Source organism: Rhincodon typus, chromosome 15 (assembly GCF_021869965.1).
Source record: "Rhincodon typus isolate 14 chromosome 15, sRhiTyp1.1, whole genome shotgun sequence".
NCBI lineage: Eukaryota > Metazoa > Chordata > Chondrichthyes > Orectolobiformes > Rhincodontidae > Rhincodon > Rhincodon typus.
The window spans coordinates 83,475-98,731 of NC_063346.1; the positions used below are offsets into that span (position 1 = coordinate 83,475).

A 15,257-nucleotide genomic window follows, 5' to 3' on the forward strand; every position below is an offset into this window, starting at 1 on the left:
TCGGATTCTCCAGCATCTGCAGTTCCTACTATCTCCAAGACATATGGTATGCTTGTTTTCATCAGTTGGGACATAGAGTATAAAAATTGGCAAATCATGTTGTAGCTGTAAGGAATATTAGTGAGTCCACATTTGGAATATTGTGTACAGTTCTGATTCCTATATTACCAGAAGGATATGGAGGTTTTGGAGAGGGTACAGAAACAATTTATTAGGATGTTGCCTGGTTTGGAGGATTTTAGGTATGAGGAGAGATTGGACAAACTTGGTTTGTTTTCACTTGAAGGGGTTTTTCACTTGAAGTCTAGGATGGGCTGGGACCCGAACCAGTAGTGAGACAAAACTGAAGGATGAGGCTGGTATAGAAGTTAAAGAGACCAAGTTAAATAGACAAGGCAGGCAAGAGCACGGCAGAAATGAGGGAAGACTGATGAATTAAACTGCATTTATTTCAATGCAAGAGGCCTGACAGGTAAGGCAGATGAATTCAGGGCATGGATGGGAACATAGGATGAGGATATCACAGCTATTACAGAAACATGTGTGAGAGAGGAACAGGACTGGCAGCTCAATGATCCAGGGTTCAGATGCTTTAGGAAGGTTAGAAGAGGAGTCAAGAGAAGAGGAGGAAAGGCATTTTTGATTAGGTGAAGCATCACGGCAGCACTTAGAAAGGATATTCCTGAGGGATTATCCAGTGAAGCTATATGGGTAGAGCTGACAAATAAGAAGTGGGTGATCACCATGATGGTCTTGTACTGTAGGTCCCCTAACAGTGGGAAATTAAGTTAACTGTAAGAATAATGGGGTTGTAATAGTATGGGATTTTAACTTTCCATACATAGACTAGACTGCCATAATGTAAAGGACTTGGATGGGGAGGAATTTGTTAAGTGCGTTCAAGAAAACTTTCTCAATCAACATGTAGGTGGCCCTACTAAAGAAGGGGCAAAACTCAACCTCCTCTGGGGAAATAAGGCAGGGCAAGTGACTGAGGTGTTAGTGAGAGAGCACTTTGGATCAACTAACCATAACTGTATTCATTTTAAAACAGTTGTGGAAAATGATAGGCATGATGGCTCAGTAGTTAAGACTGCTGTCTCATAGCACCAGGGACCTGGGTTCGATTCCACCCTCAGGCGACTGTGTGGAATTTGCACATTCTCCCCATGTCATGGATCTGGTTGTCTCTGGCTAGGCCAGCATTTATTGCCCATTCCTAATATCTCGGAGGTCAATTAAAAGTCAACCACATTGCTGTGGGCCTGGAGTGACATATAGACCAGACCAGGTACGGATGTTAATTTCCTTCCCTAAAAGACATAAGTGAACCAGATGGGTTTTTCCAACAATTGACAATGGACTCATGGCCATCATTATACTCTTCATTTCAAATTTTTTATTGAATTCAAATTCCACCATCTGCCATGGTGGGATTCAGTCTTGAGTCCCCAGAACATTACCTGGGTTTCTGGATTGACAGTCCAGTGATAATGCCACAAGGACATTGCCTCCTCCTCTCTGTAATTTGTCGCAAATTTATTCCAATATGTGCCAATCTCTAAGGGGAGTCCTGTGACCCTAGAAATTAATCTAGATTATGAGTCATTGTCTTTGCATAAAACAGCTCTTAAACTAGAGATTAATGATTGATATTTCTGAAATGACTGCTGTCATCAAAGTCAAGGATAGTTTAGGTGGTCATTAACTCCAAAACAATTTACACTGAACAAACTGAGAGCCTGATCAATCTGAGTCAGCAACAGTACTGATCAAACCAGACTATGTACAGCAAAAGTAAATACACCATTTCCACCTTACAAGGTCCAACATGCTCTGTGCTATAAAAAAAGGGCAACGATAGTTGTCACCAGATTGCCTGCTTTGTAACACAGTGTATGCCTAATTCTCATTCTGTCGTTCTCTATACGTAGAGTCATAAAGCACAGAAACAGACCCTTCAGTCCAACCAGTCCATGTCAACCAAAATCCCAAACTTTTTTTGTTTATTCACAGGATGAGGGGCGTTGCTGGCTAGGCAGCATTTATTGCACATCCCTAATTGCCCATAGGGCAGTTATGAGTCAACCACATTGCTGTGAGTCTGGAGTCACATGTAGGGTGGACCCAGTAAGGATAGCAGATTCCTTCCCAAAGGACATTAGTGAACCAGATTGGTTTTTCCGACAATCAACAATGGTTACAAGGTCATCGTTAGACTCTTAATTCCAGATATTTATTGAATTCAAATTCCACCATCTGCCATGGCAGGATTCAAACCTGGGTCCCCAGGATGTTATCTGGGTCTCTGGATTAACAGTCCAGTGATATTACCACTAGGCCATCAACTCCCCCATAAACTAGTCCCACCTACCTGCACTCGGTACACATCCCTCCAAACCTTTCCTATTGATGTACTAATCTAAATATATTTTAACCATTGTAACTGTTCCCACATCCACCACTTCCTCTGGAAGTTCATTTCACATATGAACTACTGTCTGTGTAAAAAAATTTGCCCCTCATGCCCATTTTATATCTTTTTCCTCTCATCTTAAAATATGTCCCCTAGTCTTGAAATGCCCCATCCTATGGAAAAGACACCTTCCATTCACCTTATCTATATCCCTCATGATTTTATAAACCTCTATAAGGTCACCCCTCAACCTCTTACGTTCCAGTGAAAAAAAATCTCAACCTATACAGCATCTCCCTATAATTCAAACCTCCCATTCCCAGCAACATCCTGGTAAATCTTTCTGAACCTTCTCCAGCTTGATATCTTTCTTCTAACAGGGTGATCAAAATTGGACACAGTACTTCAGAAGAGGCCTCTCCAACATCCTGTACTACCTCATCATGACTTCCCAACTCTCACATTCAAAGGTCCGAGCAATGAAGGCGAGCGTACTAAACACCTCCATGTGACGCGAACTTCAAAGAATTATATATCGGACCTCTGTTCTGTAGCATTACCCAAGCCCCTACTTTTAATTGTATAAGTCCTGCCCTTGCTTGTTTTATCAAAGTACAATACCTCACATTTATCCAAATTAAGCTCCATCTGCTACTTTTCAGTGCATTGACCCCAATCAATCAAGATCTCTTTGTTATCTTAGATAACCTTCTTCACTGTCACTATACTATCAATTTTGGTGTCATCTACAAACTTTCTAACCATGCCTTCTATATTCTCATCTAAATCATTTATAAAAGACAATCATATAAAAGACAAACAAAAGCAGATCCAGCACCAGTCTCTGTGGAACACTGCTGGAGCAGACCTCCAGTCTGAAAAATGTCTAGTTGAGCTCTCTCAACCATCATAGTCCTGTCTAAGTTCACTCTCTTACACCAACTGCTCTGCATACTGTCACTTTGCCTCACTGCACTCTCTCCCCTGATACCCTGTCTAACTGCACTCTGTCCCCATCATTCAGTCTCACTGCAATCTCTCCTCTATCATTCTGCCTCATGCACTCGAACTTTTCACTGTGTTCAAGTGCACTCCCTCATCCATCACTTTGTCTCATTGCACTCTCCAACAAGAGAGAATCTATCCAGCAGCCCTTGAATTTAGGATGACTCACTGGGCAGCACACTGGAAATAAAGCCCCGCTATTGCTGATGTCATCACAAAGTTAAAACTGCCTGATTTTCAGACACTGTTTGATAGAAAGGAGAGACCAGGTTTCTGAACAGGAGACTTTCAAAAGTGTGATAATGAGGTTTCAGAGTCATTATGTTCCTTTTAGAGCAAATCCCTGGGACCTGATCAGGTGTACCCCAGGACTTTGTGGAAAGCTTGGGAAGTGATTGCTGGGCCCCTCGCGGAGATATCCATATCATCGATAGCCACAGGTAAGATGCCGGAGGACTGGAGCGTGGCTAATGCAGTGTCATTATTTAAGAATGGTGGTAAGGAAAAGCCAGAGAACTGTAGTTAACAAGGTGTAGAGCTGGATGAACACAGCAGGCCAAGCAGCGTCAGAGGAGCAGGAAAGCTGACATTTCGGGTCGAGACGCTTCTTCAGAAATGGGGGAGGGGAAGGGGATTCTGAAATAAATAGGGAGAGAGAGGGAGGTGGATAGAAGATGGATGAAGGAGAAGATAGGTGGAGAGGAGACAGACTGGTCAAAGAGGAGGGGTTGGACCCAGTAAAGGTGAATGTAGGTGGGAAGTTAGGGAGGGGATAGGTCGGTCCAGGGAGGACAGATAGGTCAAGGAGGCGGGATGAGGTTAGTGGGTAGGAGATGGGGATGGGGCTTGAGGTGGGAAGAATGGTTAGGGAGGCGGGGACGAGCTGGGCTGGTTTTGGGATGCGATCAGGGGAGGGGAGATTTTGAAGCTTGTGAAGTCCACATTGATACTATTGGGCTGCAGGGTTCCCAAGTGAAATATGAGATGCTGTTCCTGCAGCTTTCGGGTGGCATCATTGTGGCAATGCAGGAGGCCCAGGATGGACATGTCGTCCAATGAGTGGGAGGGGTAGTTGAAATGGTTCGCGACTGGGAGGTGTAGTTGTTTGTTGCCAACTGAGCGTAGGTTCCACAAAGCGGTCCCCAAGTCTCCGCTTGGTTTCCCCGATGTAGAGGAGGCCACAAAGGGAACAGCAGATACAGTATACCACATTAGCAGATGTGCAGGTGAACTGTAGACTGGTGGGCCTGAAATCAGTGGTGGGTAAGTTGTTGGATCGGATTCTGAGGGACAGGATTTACATGTATTTGGAAAGACAAGGACTGATTAAGAATAGTCAACATGTCTTTGCGTGTGGAAATCATGTCTCACTGACTTGATTGAGTTTTTTGAAGAAGTGACAAAGAAGAGTGATGAAGGCAGAATGGTGGATATTGTTTATGTGGACTTCAATAAGCTGTTCGACAAAGTTCCACATGGTAGACTGGTTAGCAAGGTTCGAGCACATGGAATCCAGGGAGTGCTAGCCATTTGGCTTTAAATTAGGAGAGAGGGTGGTGGTGGACGGTTACTTTTCAGACTAGATGTCTGTGACCAGAGGTGTGCTGTGAGGATCGATACTGGATTGTATAGGATGGGCTGGATTGTATAGGATGGATGTTGATATTGTCGACAGCTGCATGACCTTGAATGAGTCCTGCGAACATTCCTTTACGCCCTGAAAATGGAACAATCAGGTTGTTTTTCTGCACTTGCTGTTTGTTACGCTGTAAACTGCAGAGAGTGTTATTCCAAGTCATTGGACTTCACCTCAGACCAGGACTGTGAACAGTGCCACGAACAAACCTAATGCTCCAGACCAACCATTGATCAATGGGTACCTGATGGGCAGAAGGGCGAGGCTTATTGTTGCTTTTCCTTCCTTTTTCATCTTTTTATATTACCTAATAAATGTTCATATTTCAGTTTTTCCTTTTCTTCCTTTTTTTGTTATTACTAAACATTTATATTTAAGCAAATTGCTGTTGTTGAGTCTTTTCTTAACTACTTTTAACCGAATTTTAAAAAAACTCCTGGATGCACACTGTGATCCAAGACACTTTTAACGTCAAGGGTGGGATTCTGAGAAATGTTTAACAGAAGGGAAGAGCAACCTGATGCTCCGGAGACCTTCCGTACTCCATGATGGAAAGCAACAGGCTCTGGGTTTGGGTCATTCCTGTTTGCCCAATGTAGTGTTTGTCGCAGTCTTTGCAGGGAATCTTGTATATGACATTGGTCCTGTCTATAGTGGGTAGTGCTTTCGGGTGAGCAGTTGGCGTAGGGTTGATGTGGGTTTGTGTGCTACAAATCCACTACCCACTATAGACAGGACCAATGTTATATACAAGATTCCCTGCAAAGCCTGTGACAAACACTACATTGGACAAACAGGAAGGAAATTAACCACAAGGGCACGTGAATATCAATTGGCAACAAAAAGACATGACTAATACTCACTTATCTCCATCCACATGGATAAGGAGAACCACCAATTCAATTGGGCCAACACCAGGATCCTGGGACAGGCAAAGCAGAAACAAGCATGGGAATTCCTGGAAACCTGGTACTCCACTAAGAAAGTCATCAATAAACACATAGAGCTAGACCTCTTCTATACTCCACTGTGAAGGAAAACCAGAAGTGAGGTAATCCAGCTCAACGGACACCAGAGTTTAAATAACAGGTGGGAAAACACACCAGCGCTTCATTGGAGGCTGCACTGGTGATGTTACCCAGAAGGGTAATGAAACGTCTGTGGAACGATGAACCAGCTCGGCGAGCCAACCCACCACAACATCCACAACCCGAGCTACAAATCTACTCTAAAATCTTAGAATTTAAAATGATTCTATGTGCATGCACAGAGTCTCAGTAGTTTCAATGCATGAAAATGGTTAGTGACTTTAAGGAAGTAAACAGAATATTGAAATTGGACAAATTAACATAGAGATATATCAAATATCTAGAATGAGTCATCAAGTAACTTTAAAAAAAATGTGGGTGATTTTAGAGAAAGAACAAACAAAGTATGTTGTACCTGAATCAAACAGAAATGTGTGCAATGAGAATAACCTCTCTCTCAACGTCGGCAAAACTAAAGAACTGATCATTGACTTCAGAAAGAAAGGAGGTGAACACATTCCCCTCTATATCAATGGAACTGAGGTTGAGAGCATCAAATTCCTTGGAGTGACGACAACCGACAACTTGTCCTGGAATTCTCACATGGATGCGGCAGTCAAGAAGGCACAAAAACACCTCTTTTTCCTCAGGCAGCTCAGGAAATTTGGTATGTCCATAAGGTCCCTCACCAACTTCTACAGATGCGCCATTGAAAGCATACTGTCTGGGTACATAACAGCCTGGTACAGTAACTGCTCTGCCCAGGACCACAAGAAATTACAGATGGTGGTGTGCACAGCCCAGACCATCACGGAAGCCAACCTTCCATCCATGGACTCTATTTACACAGATCCCTACTGCAGAAAGGTGGCCAACATCATAAAAAACCCATCACACCACAGTAATGATCTCTTACAACCCCTTACATCAGGCAGAAGATACAGAAGCTTAAACACATGCATGAGCAGGTTCAGGCACAGCTCCTTCCCAGCCATTATTAGACTGATGAATAGACTCTCTAGTCTCAAATAATGCTGATCTTGCTGACATTGATCTCACCTAGCGCACGCCCTATGAAATATAACTTGTACTCCTCGGTCTATGTCTTTTTGATTTGTACATCCTTGCCTACAATGATCTGCCTGTACTGCTCATAAACAAAGCTTTTCACTGTACTTTGGCACATGTGACAATAAATCAAGCAAACAATCAATAAAGTATTATATGATTATGTTCCATGGACTACAAATCTCTATAGATCTCTGGAAATAGATATGGTGGTAATAGTTGAACTGCAAAATTAGATGGGATGAAGTAATTATGGGCGCAGAAGACAACAAAAAAAATAGAATAATGGGTTGAAATGGCAAATGAGGTTAAAATGCATTTTAGTACAATGGAAGGTTAGAGAGCACCAAACTGATACCTTTCTCTTCATGATGTTTGTGTCCTTGTCTTTCTTTTTAAGAGAGACTGAATTGGGGATCAAACCACAACCTGAAGCATGGGGACCATACATGGAGAGATGTAAAACCTCATAGATCATTTGATAAGATCATATGGGAGTCAAGAATCCATAACACGGCCTTGGGGAACTGATGTAAATGTGCAAAAGTGAATGTTACCTCGGCGGTTACAAACATGAGACAGTAAAAAAGCATGCACTGAAGAACAGGTCTCAGATATGTACACCTACTTGATGAAAGGATTAGTGTGGCTTGGAAAAGCACTAAAACATAATTTAAATGGTAAGACACAAAATCCTTGAAACTCACTTTAAAACAATGAAAGTAGTATCAATGAAAGGAATGTAAAAAGAATTCTGATCAAAATAAAAAGTGTGATTGGCTATTATGTCAAAATGTTGCAGAAATGAAAGAATATGCACATTGGGAGGAGTAATAGTGGACTGAATAAAAAGGCCCAACAGATGACATACAGATTATCCCATCTTGAGTGTTTGTATGAAGCATGTATTCCAGTGTTTAAAGCAGTAGGTGAAATTGTATGTGTTAGGACAGTTAGTGTATGTGAAAAATAGCTGAGCTAAGGCTCAGGTGGTGTAGGAGTCTGTGGTAAGGGAACCCCCAGGGAAAATAAAAGGCAGGAAGCATAAGTTGAAGGTAAAGCCTGATGAACATTCGAGCTGTATTGTTTGATCCCATGTATATTGTAGCTCAAAGGGGGTACCTGCATATGGAGATAGTTACCACTCAATGATAAAATCATCATAAAATCAGCAAGGAGGGAAACATATTGAAGAAGTATCCTTAAGTCAGACACAGATGAAGAGAGCTGGAGAAATTTTGAGTCCATGTATGATATTATTTTACTGTTATTGGGTGAGGCGATCTGTGAGTAGGGACCTGGATAAAAAAAAACCATAAATTAAGGAACCTGAGTCTGGAATATACTGAATTTTAGAGCAAGTAATGTAAATGGATTAACTGAAAAAATGTAGACGATATTCTGATTGCCTCAGTCAGGTGCCATTATTGGAAATGAAGAGAAAAACAGTTACTGTTAAAGGGATAAGACAAGTCTTAGGACGATTTAACTATTGCGGGAACTAGCTGGACCCCTACAAGACCTTACGAAAGCAGGGATGAGCCAGCTCAGAGAAAATGAAATGGGGCCCGAAGCAAGAGTTGGCCTTCGTCAAAATCAGACACTGGCCTCCGCACCAGTGCTAGGACTCCCTGACCTGAAAAATTCCTTTCACCTCTTTTGCAGTGAAAGCAATGGCAATCAATCTGCAGTAATGCTAAACAGACACAAAGACAAACTCCAGCCTATGGGATACTACTCAGACAAAATGAATCCAGTCATGATGAGACAACACTCGTGTTCAAGCCATCCAACGTGCTACCAGGGTACTAACAACACCCTCCCTCTTGACACAACTGGAGACATTGATATTACATTCCCCACATAGTATAGTCCAGTTATTAGAAGCTGGCAAACTGAGAGGCATTATGGACAGTGAGGGAGCCAATTGGGAAGCTGCCCTGTTTCCAGGAGAGAAGCACATGGAAGTGGTTGATGACAATAGAAAGAACCCAGCAAGCTATGTGAATCAGGAAGGAGACACACATGATTGTATTCCCCACATGAAGCGGGAAGAAGGGAGACAGGGCCGAGTTAAGGAAAGGCCATCAGAGGGACCAGATGTGAAATGCATGTTTGTAGATGGGGCGAAGAAGTACTATGATGGTGAGGCCCAGACAGGGTGGGCCATGGTTAATTTGAAAGAGGAACTTTAGGCAGGAGAGAGGATAGAAGGATGTTACTTCATCCAGGTAGCAAACTAAAAGCACTGAATTAAAAGCAGCTACTGGGCCCTCCATCTATGAAAAGGACAAAGAGTTAACATCTACACAGACTGTAAAAATGCCTTTGGTGTAGTCCATGACTAAATGATGACATGGTCAAAACAAGACTATATTGCCACAAGAGGTAGTACAATTAACACGAGACCCTAGTCACGTACCCAGTGGTAGCAGTAATTAAAATTAATGCGCACAGAATGATCCAAACACCAGAACAGAAAGAAATTGACTAACAGTCACCTAATCTGGCACTTTTTTTTCCCTCTCTCCCTCTTACAGGTTTTGAGGGACTTCAGTGGGAATGGGATCCTTGACACCAGGACGGGAGCAGAATAGATTACGTTGCATGTATGTATCTGACACTGTTGCAGTTAAGAATATTACTGATATTAGTGTAAGCATGAAAACGCTAATCCTCCGTGAGCCCCTCTCAATTTTGATCCCATCGGAGGCAGACAGACAAGTGGCACGACTTGCTGGTTCAATCACAGGCTTGACAATGCATCAGGGTGGGATATATATTTAAGGGTTGGTCCCGAAAGGCCACTGCAATCGTTAAGTTGGTGATACATCCTAATGTATTATTGAAATAGAACATAGAACAGTACAGCACAGTACAGGCCCTTCGGCCCACGATGTTGTGACAAACTTTTACCCTAAAAGTAAGTCTATCTAACCTCCACCCCTACCTTATACTATCATCCATATGCCTATCTAATAGCCGTTTAAATGCCCCTAATGAGGCCGACTCCACTACCCTCTCCGGCAATGCGTTCCACGCTCCGATCACTCTCTGAGTAAATAACCTACCTCTGACGTCTCCCCTATATCTACCTCCACTCACTTTAAAACTATGCCCCCTCGTAATAGCTACCACCACCTGAGGAAAAAGTCTCTGGCTGTCGACTCTATCTATACCTCTGAGATAGTAGGAACTGCAGATGCTGGAGAATCTGAGATAACAAGGTGTAGAGCTGGATGAACACAGCAGGCCAAGCAGAATCAGAGGAGCAGGAAAGCTGACGTTTTGGGCCTAGACCCTTCTTCAGAAAAACCAAACACGTGGAATCAAATCATTTTCAGAAGAAGGGTCTAGGCCCAAACATCAGCTTTCCTGCTCCTCTGATGTCACATGGCCTGCTGTGTTCATCCAGCTCTACACCTTGCTATCTATACCTCTGATCATTTTGTACACCTCTATCAAGTCACCTCTCATCTTTCGTCATTCTAAAGAGAAAAGCCCTAGTTCTCTCAACCTTTCCTCATAAGACCTTCCCTCCATTCCAGGCAACATCCTGGTAAATCTCCTCTGCACCTTTTCTAACACTTCCACATCTTTCCTGTAATGAGGCGACCAGAACTGGACACAATACTCCAGATGTGGCCGAACCAGGCTTTTATATAGCTGGAGCATAACTTCACGGCTCTTGAACTCAATCCCTCTATTCATGAAAGCTAACACACCATACGCCTTCTTAACAACTCTATCCACCTGGGTGGCAGCACTGTGGACGTGAACCCCAAGATCCCTCTACTCCTCCACACTGCCAAGAATCTTTCCGTTAACCCTGTATCCTGCTTTCAAGTTTGTCCTTCCAAGATGAATCAACTCACACGTTTCAGGGTTAAACTCCATCTGCCACTTCTCAGCCCAGCTCTGCATTCTATCAATGTCCCTTTGTAACTTAGAACAGCCCTCCGCACTATCTACAACTTGACCCACCTTCGTATCGTTCACAAACTTACTAATCCACCCTTCCACTCCTACTTCCAATCATTTACAGAAATCACAAATAGTAGAGGACCCAGAAGAGATCAGTGTGGTACACCACTCTTAATTGAGCACCATGTTGAATATTTTCCGTCCACTACCAACCTTTATCTTCTAAGGGTCAACAATTCTGAATCCAATCTACCACATTTCTCCCTGTCCCATGCCTCCTTACCTTCTGCATGAGCCTACCATGGGGAACCTTATCAAACGCCTTACTTAAATCCATGTATACCACATCCACTGCTCTACCTTCATCCACGTGTTTGGTCACCTCTTTAAAGAATTCAATAAGGTTTGTGAGGCATGATCTACCCTTCACAAATCCATGCTGACTATCACGAATCAAACTGTGCCTTTCCAAGTGATCATAAATCCTGTCTCGCAGAGTCCTTTCCAATAATTTGCCCACCACTGACGTAAGACTAACTGGCCTGTAATTTCCGGGGTTATCTCTATTCCCTTTTTTGAACAAGGGAATGACGTTTGCCACTCTCCAATCTTCCGGCACTATACCCGCGGACAGTGAGGACGAAAAGATCATCACCAAAGGCCCTGCGATCTCTTCCCTCGCTTCCCATAGAATCCTTGGATAAATCCCATCAGGCCCAGGGGACTTACCTGTCTTCAAGTTCCTCAAAATTCCTAGTACATCATCCTCACTAACATCGACCTCCTCTATCCTACCAGCCTGTTTCACACTGTCCTCCTCTACAACTAGGTCCTTCTCAGTTGTGAATATCGAAGAAATGTATTCATTAAGGACCTGTCCCATCTCTTTAGGTTCCATGCACAAATTCCCTTTACAATCCTTGATCGGCCCTACCCTTACTCTGGTCATTCTCTTATTCTTCACGTACGTGTAAAAAGCCTTAGAGTTTTACTTAATCCTGTCTGCCAAGGTTTTCTCATGCCCCCTTTATAGCTCTCCTAAGCCTTTTCTTCAGCTCCTTGCTGGCTAACTTGCATCCTTCTCGAGCCTTTTCTGATCCTTGTTTCCTAAACCTCATATAAGCATCCTTCTTCCAAATTGGTGAAGGTTATTTTCATTGTAATTCTAATCTTCTAATGTAGGTTACATTCTTTTATTATACGTTCTCGTGCAGCTGTCACTGATTTGTGTCTGCGTCTTCAGTTGTAACATGCTTTGTCAAATATCATCAGAGTGGATTGTATAGGATGGGCTGAAGGGTTAAAATTGTTGATGATATTCGACAGCTGCATGACCTTGAATGAGACCTATGAACATTCCTGTACGTGCCAAAGACGGCACAATCAAGTTGTTTTTTTCTGTGTTTGCTGTTTGCTACACTGTATAAGAGGGAGAGTTTCATTCCAAGTCGTTGAACTTCACCTCAGACTGGGATCATGAACAGTGCTACAAACAAACCTAAGCCTCCAGATAGCCATCGATCGAGGAGTTCCCAACGGGCAGAAGGGCATGTGTCTTATTTTTTCTTTTCCTTCCTTTTCCATCTTTTTTATGACTTAAAAAACATTCATATTTCAGCTTTTTTCTTTTCTTTTCCGTATTTTATTACTACTTAATAAATGTTTATAGTTAAGCAAATTTCTATTGTTGAATTTTCTCTTAACCACATTTCACCAAATCCAAAAGAACCGTTTGGATACACTCTGTGATCCAAGATATGAGTCCACTGCTTTTTGTCATTTATATCAATGATTTGGATGTGAAGAGAGGAGGTATGGTTAGTACATTTGCAGATGACACCAAAATTGATGGTGTAGTGGACAGCCAAGTAAGTTATCTCTGAGTACAATGGGACCTTGATCAGATGGGCAAATGGCCCAGTGGGTTATTTCACCTTAGTGTACACCATCTATTAGAGTGGGGCCTGTCTCTAGGCCCCAGTTCTGAGGAAGGGTCACCAGACCCGAAACGTTAACTCTGTTTTTTCCTTCACAGATGCTGCCAGACCTGCTGAGCTTTTCCAGCAAATCTGCTTTTGTTCCTGCCTCTAGGCAGGGCATGTTCCCATTGTGGAGCTTTTCTCTAGGGGATGGGATATATTGGGGGGTGCGAGTTTATATTGAAGGGGGCTGGGTCTGTCTCTGGGGTCAAAAAATCACATGACACCAGGTTATAGTCCAACAGGTTTATTTGAAGACGCAAGATTTCAGAGTCTCGCTCCTTCTTGAGGTGTCAGTGAGAGAGGTGGCATCAGACACAGAATTGAAAAGCAAACGATCAAAGGGTCATAGAACTGATGCGAATGTATTGAACAAACCTAAGATGGCTGTTAAATCTTTAATCACTTAAAAAGGATTAATATGCAAATCCCAGAATTTCATTCAAGTCAGTGCCCGAGGTAACTAAAGGTTTTATCAATACCGGTAAATAAAAACCAGTCTGACTCCAAGTTAATATGCAGCCAGTTTCTAAACAAGGCCTCACACCTAAAATGCATTGTCGGACATGAGATGTCACCTCTGGTATACGGATAAACCCTTTAGTTATGACAAGGTTGCTGGAAAAACTCAGCAGGTCTGGCAGCATCTGTGAAGGAATGAACAGAGTTAATGTTTTGGGTCTGGTGACCCTTCCTGAGTTCTGAGGATGGGTCACTGGACCTCAAACGTTAACTCTGTTTTCTCCTTCACAGATGCTGCCAGACCTGCTGAGCTTTTCCAGCAACTTTGTTTTTGTTCCTGATTTACAGCATCTGCAGTTCTTTCGATTTTTAACCCTTTAGTTATCTTGGGTAGTGATTTGAAAGAAATTCTGGGATCTGCATATTAATCCTTTTTAAGTGATTAAAGATTTAACAGCCATCTTAGGTTTGTTCAATACATTCGCATCAGTTCTATGACCCTTTGATCTCTTGCTTATAAATTCTGTGTCTGATGCCATCTGTCTCACTGACACCTCAAGAAGGAGCGAGACTCTGAAACCTTGTGTCTTCACATAAACCTGTTGGACTATAATGTGTGTGATGTGTAAAGTGTGACATTGTCCATCCCAGTCCAACACTGGCACCACCACATCTTCTCTCCAGGGTGGCAGGGTCTGTCTACAGGGAATGGGTCTCAGAGGGGCGGGGCCTGCCTACAGAGGGTGTGTCTTGTTTCTGGGAGGTGGGGCCTGTCCGGAAGTTTGGGGGGGGAAGAGATGACTCAAGGAGGTGGGGCCTACTTTAAGAAGGCCGCGTTACAGGGGGCGGTGTCATCTGTATGGGGCGGAGCCTAGCTACAGGGGGCAGGGCCCAGTGACTGAGGGCGGGACCTGTTTTATGGTGGAGGCGGGGCCAATCCCCAAGCGTGAGGTGGGCGGGGCCAGTCTCCAAAGTGGGTGGGGCCTTTCCCCGTGGTTTGTGGGCGGGCCCTGTCCCAATGGGCGGGCTGTGCAGCATCCATGGTTTGGGGGCGGGGTTTGGGGCCTGCGTCCTGCCCTGATCTTGGGCCTCGGTCAGGAGGAGGAATGTGTCCGAGGGGAAATGGCGGTGTCTTCCACTAGTCGGTTGCTCAATGGCGGTGCTCGGATGCCGCTTCTAGGCCTCGGCACTTGGAAGGTAATTGCGATGCTTTGGAGGTCCCAGACCCAGGAGGCGGAGAGAGATAAGGGTGGACTGTACCCTCCCCTAGTTAGCCTATGCTCTGTCTCCATTACCTGCTGAGGGGGGCGGGGGTATTTTTATTCATTCACGGGCTAAGGGTCTCGCTGGATCGGCAGCATTTATTGCCCATCCCTAATTGCCCAGTGTCTGGAGTCATATGTAGGCCAGACCAAGTAAGGACGGCAATTTCCTTCCCTAAAGGGAAGGATGGGTTTTTCCCCCAACAATTGACGATGGATTCACGGTCATCATTAGATTCTTAATTCCAGATATTTTATTGAATTAAAATTCCACCAACTGCCGTGGGATGCCAGTACATTAGAGATAACACGGTGTGGAGCTGGATGAACAGAGCAGGCCAAGCAGCATCAGAGGAGCAGGAAAGCTGACGTTTTGGACCTAGACCCTTCTTCTCGACGATGTTGCCGAGGAGAATACTGAGATACAGTTTATTAGACTAGACGGGATTGAGGTTCATAAGGAGGAGGTGTTAGCAA

General features: G+C 43.6%; 2 protein-coding genes across 4 annotated transcripts in view; both read left to right on the forward strand.

Moving 5' to 3' along the window:
• The window catches only part of tat (tyrosine aminotransferase), a 56,992-nt gene extending 54,064 nt beyond the window's left edge, over positions 1-2,928 (forward strand). The window contains exon 12 of the mRNA XM_048605927.1: positions 2,797-2,928. Coding sequence (XP_048461884.1) covers positions 2,797-2,928 — 132 coding nt within the window. The remainder of the gene's footprint in view (positions 1-2,796) is intronic.
• Positions 2,929-14,554: 11,626 nt separating this feature from the next.
• zgc:56622 (uncharacterized protein LOC326033 homolog) overlaps positions 14,555-15,257 on the forward strand; it is an 81,563-nt gene continuing 80,860 nt past the window's right edge. For all 3 annotated transcript variants that reach the window (XR_007263813.1, XM_048605972.1, XM_048605973.1), the window contains exon 1: positions 14,555-14,715. Coding sequence is in view for 2 of the 3 variants with exons in the window: in XM_048605972.1 (XP_048461929.1) it covers positions 14,641-14,715 (75 nt within the window). In the remaining variant the exon portion in view is untranslated. The remainder of the gene's footprint in view (positions 14,716-15,257) is intronic.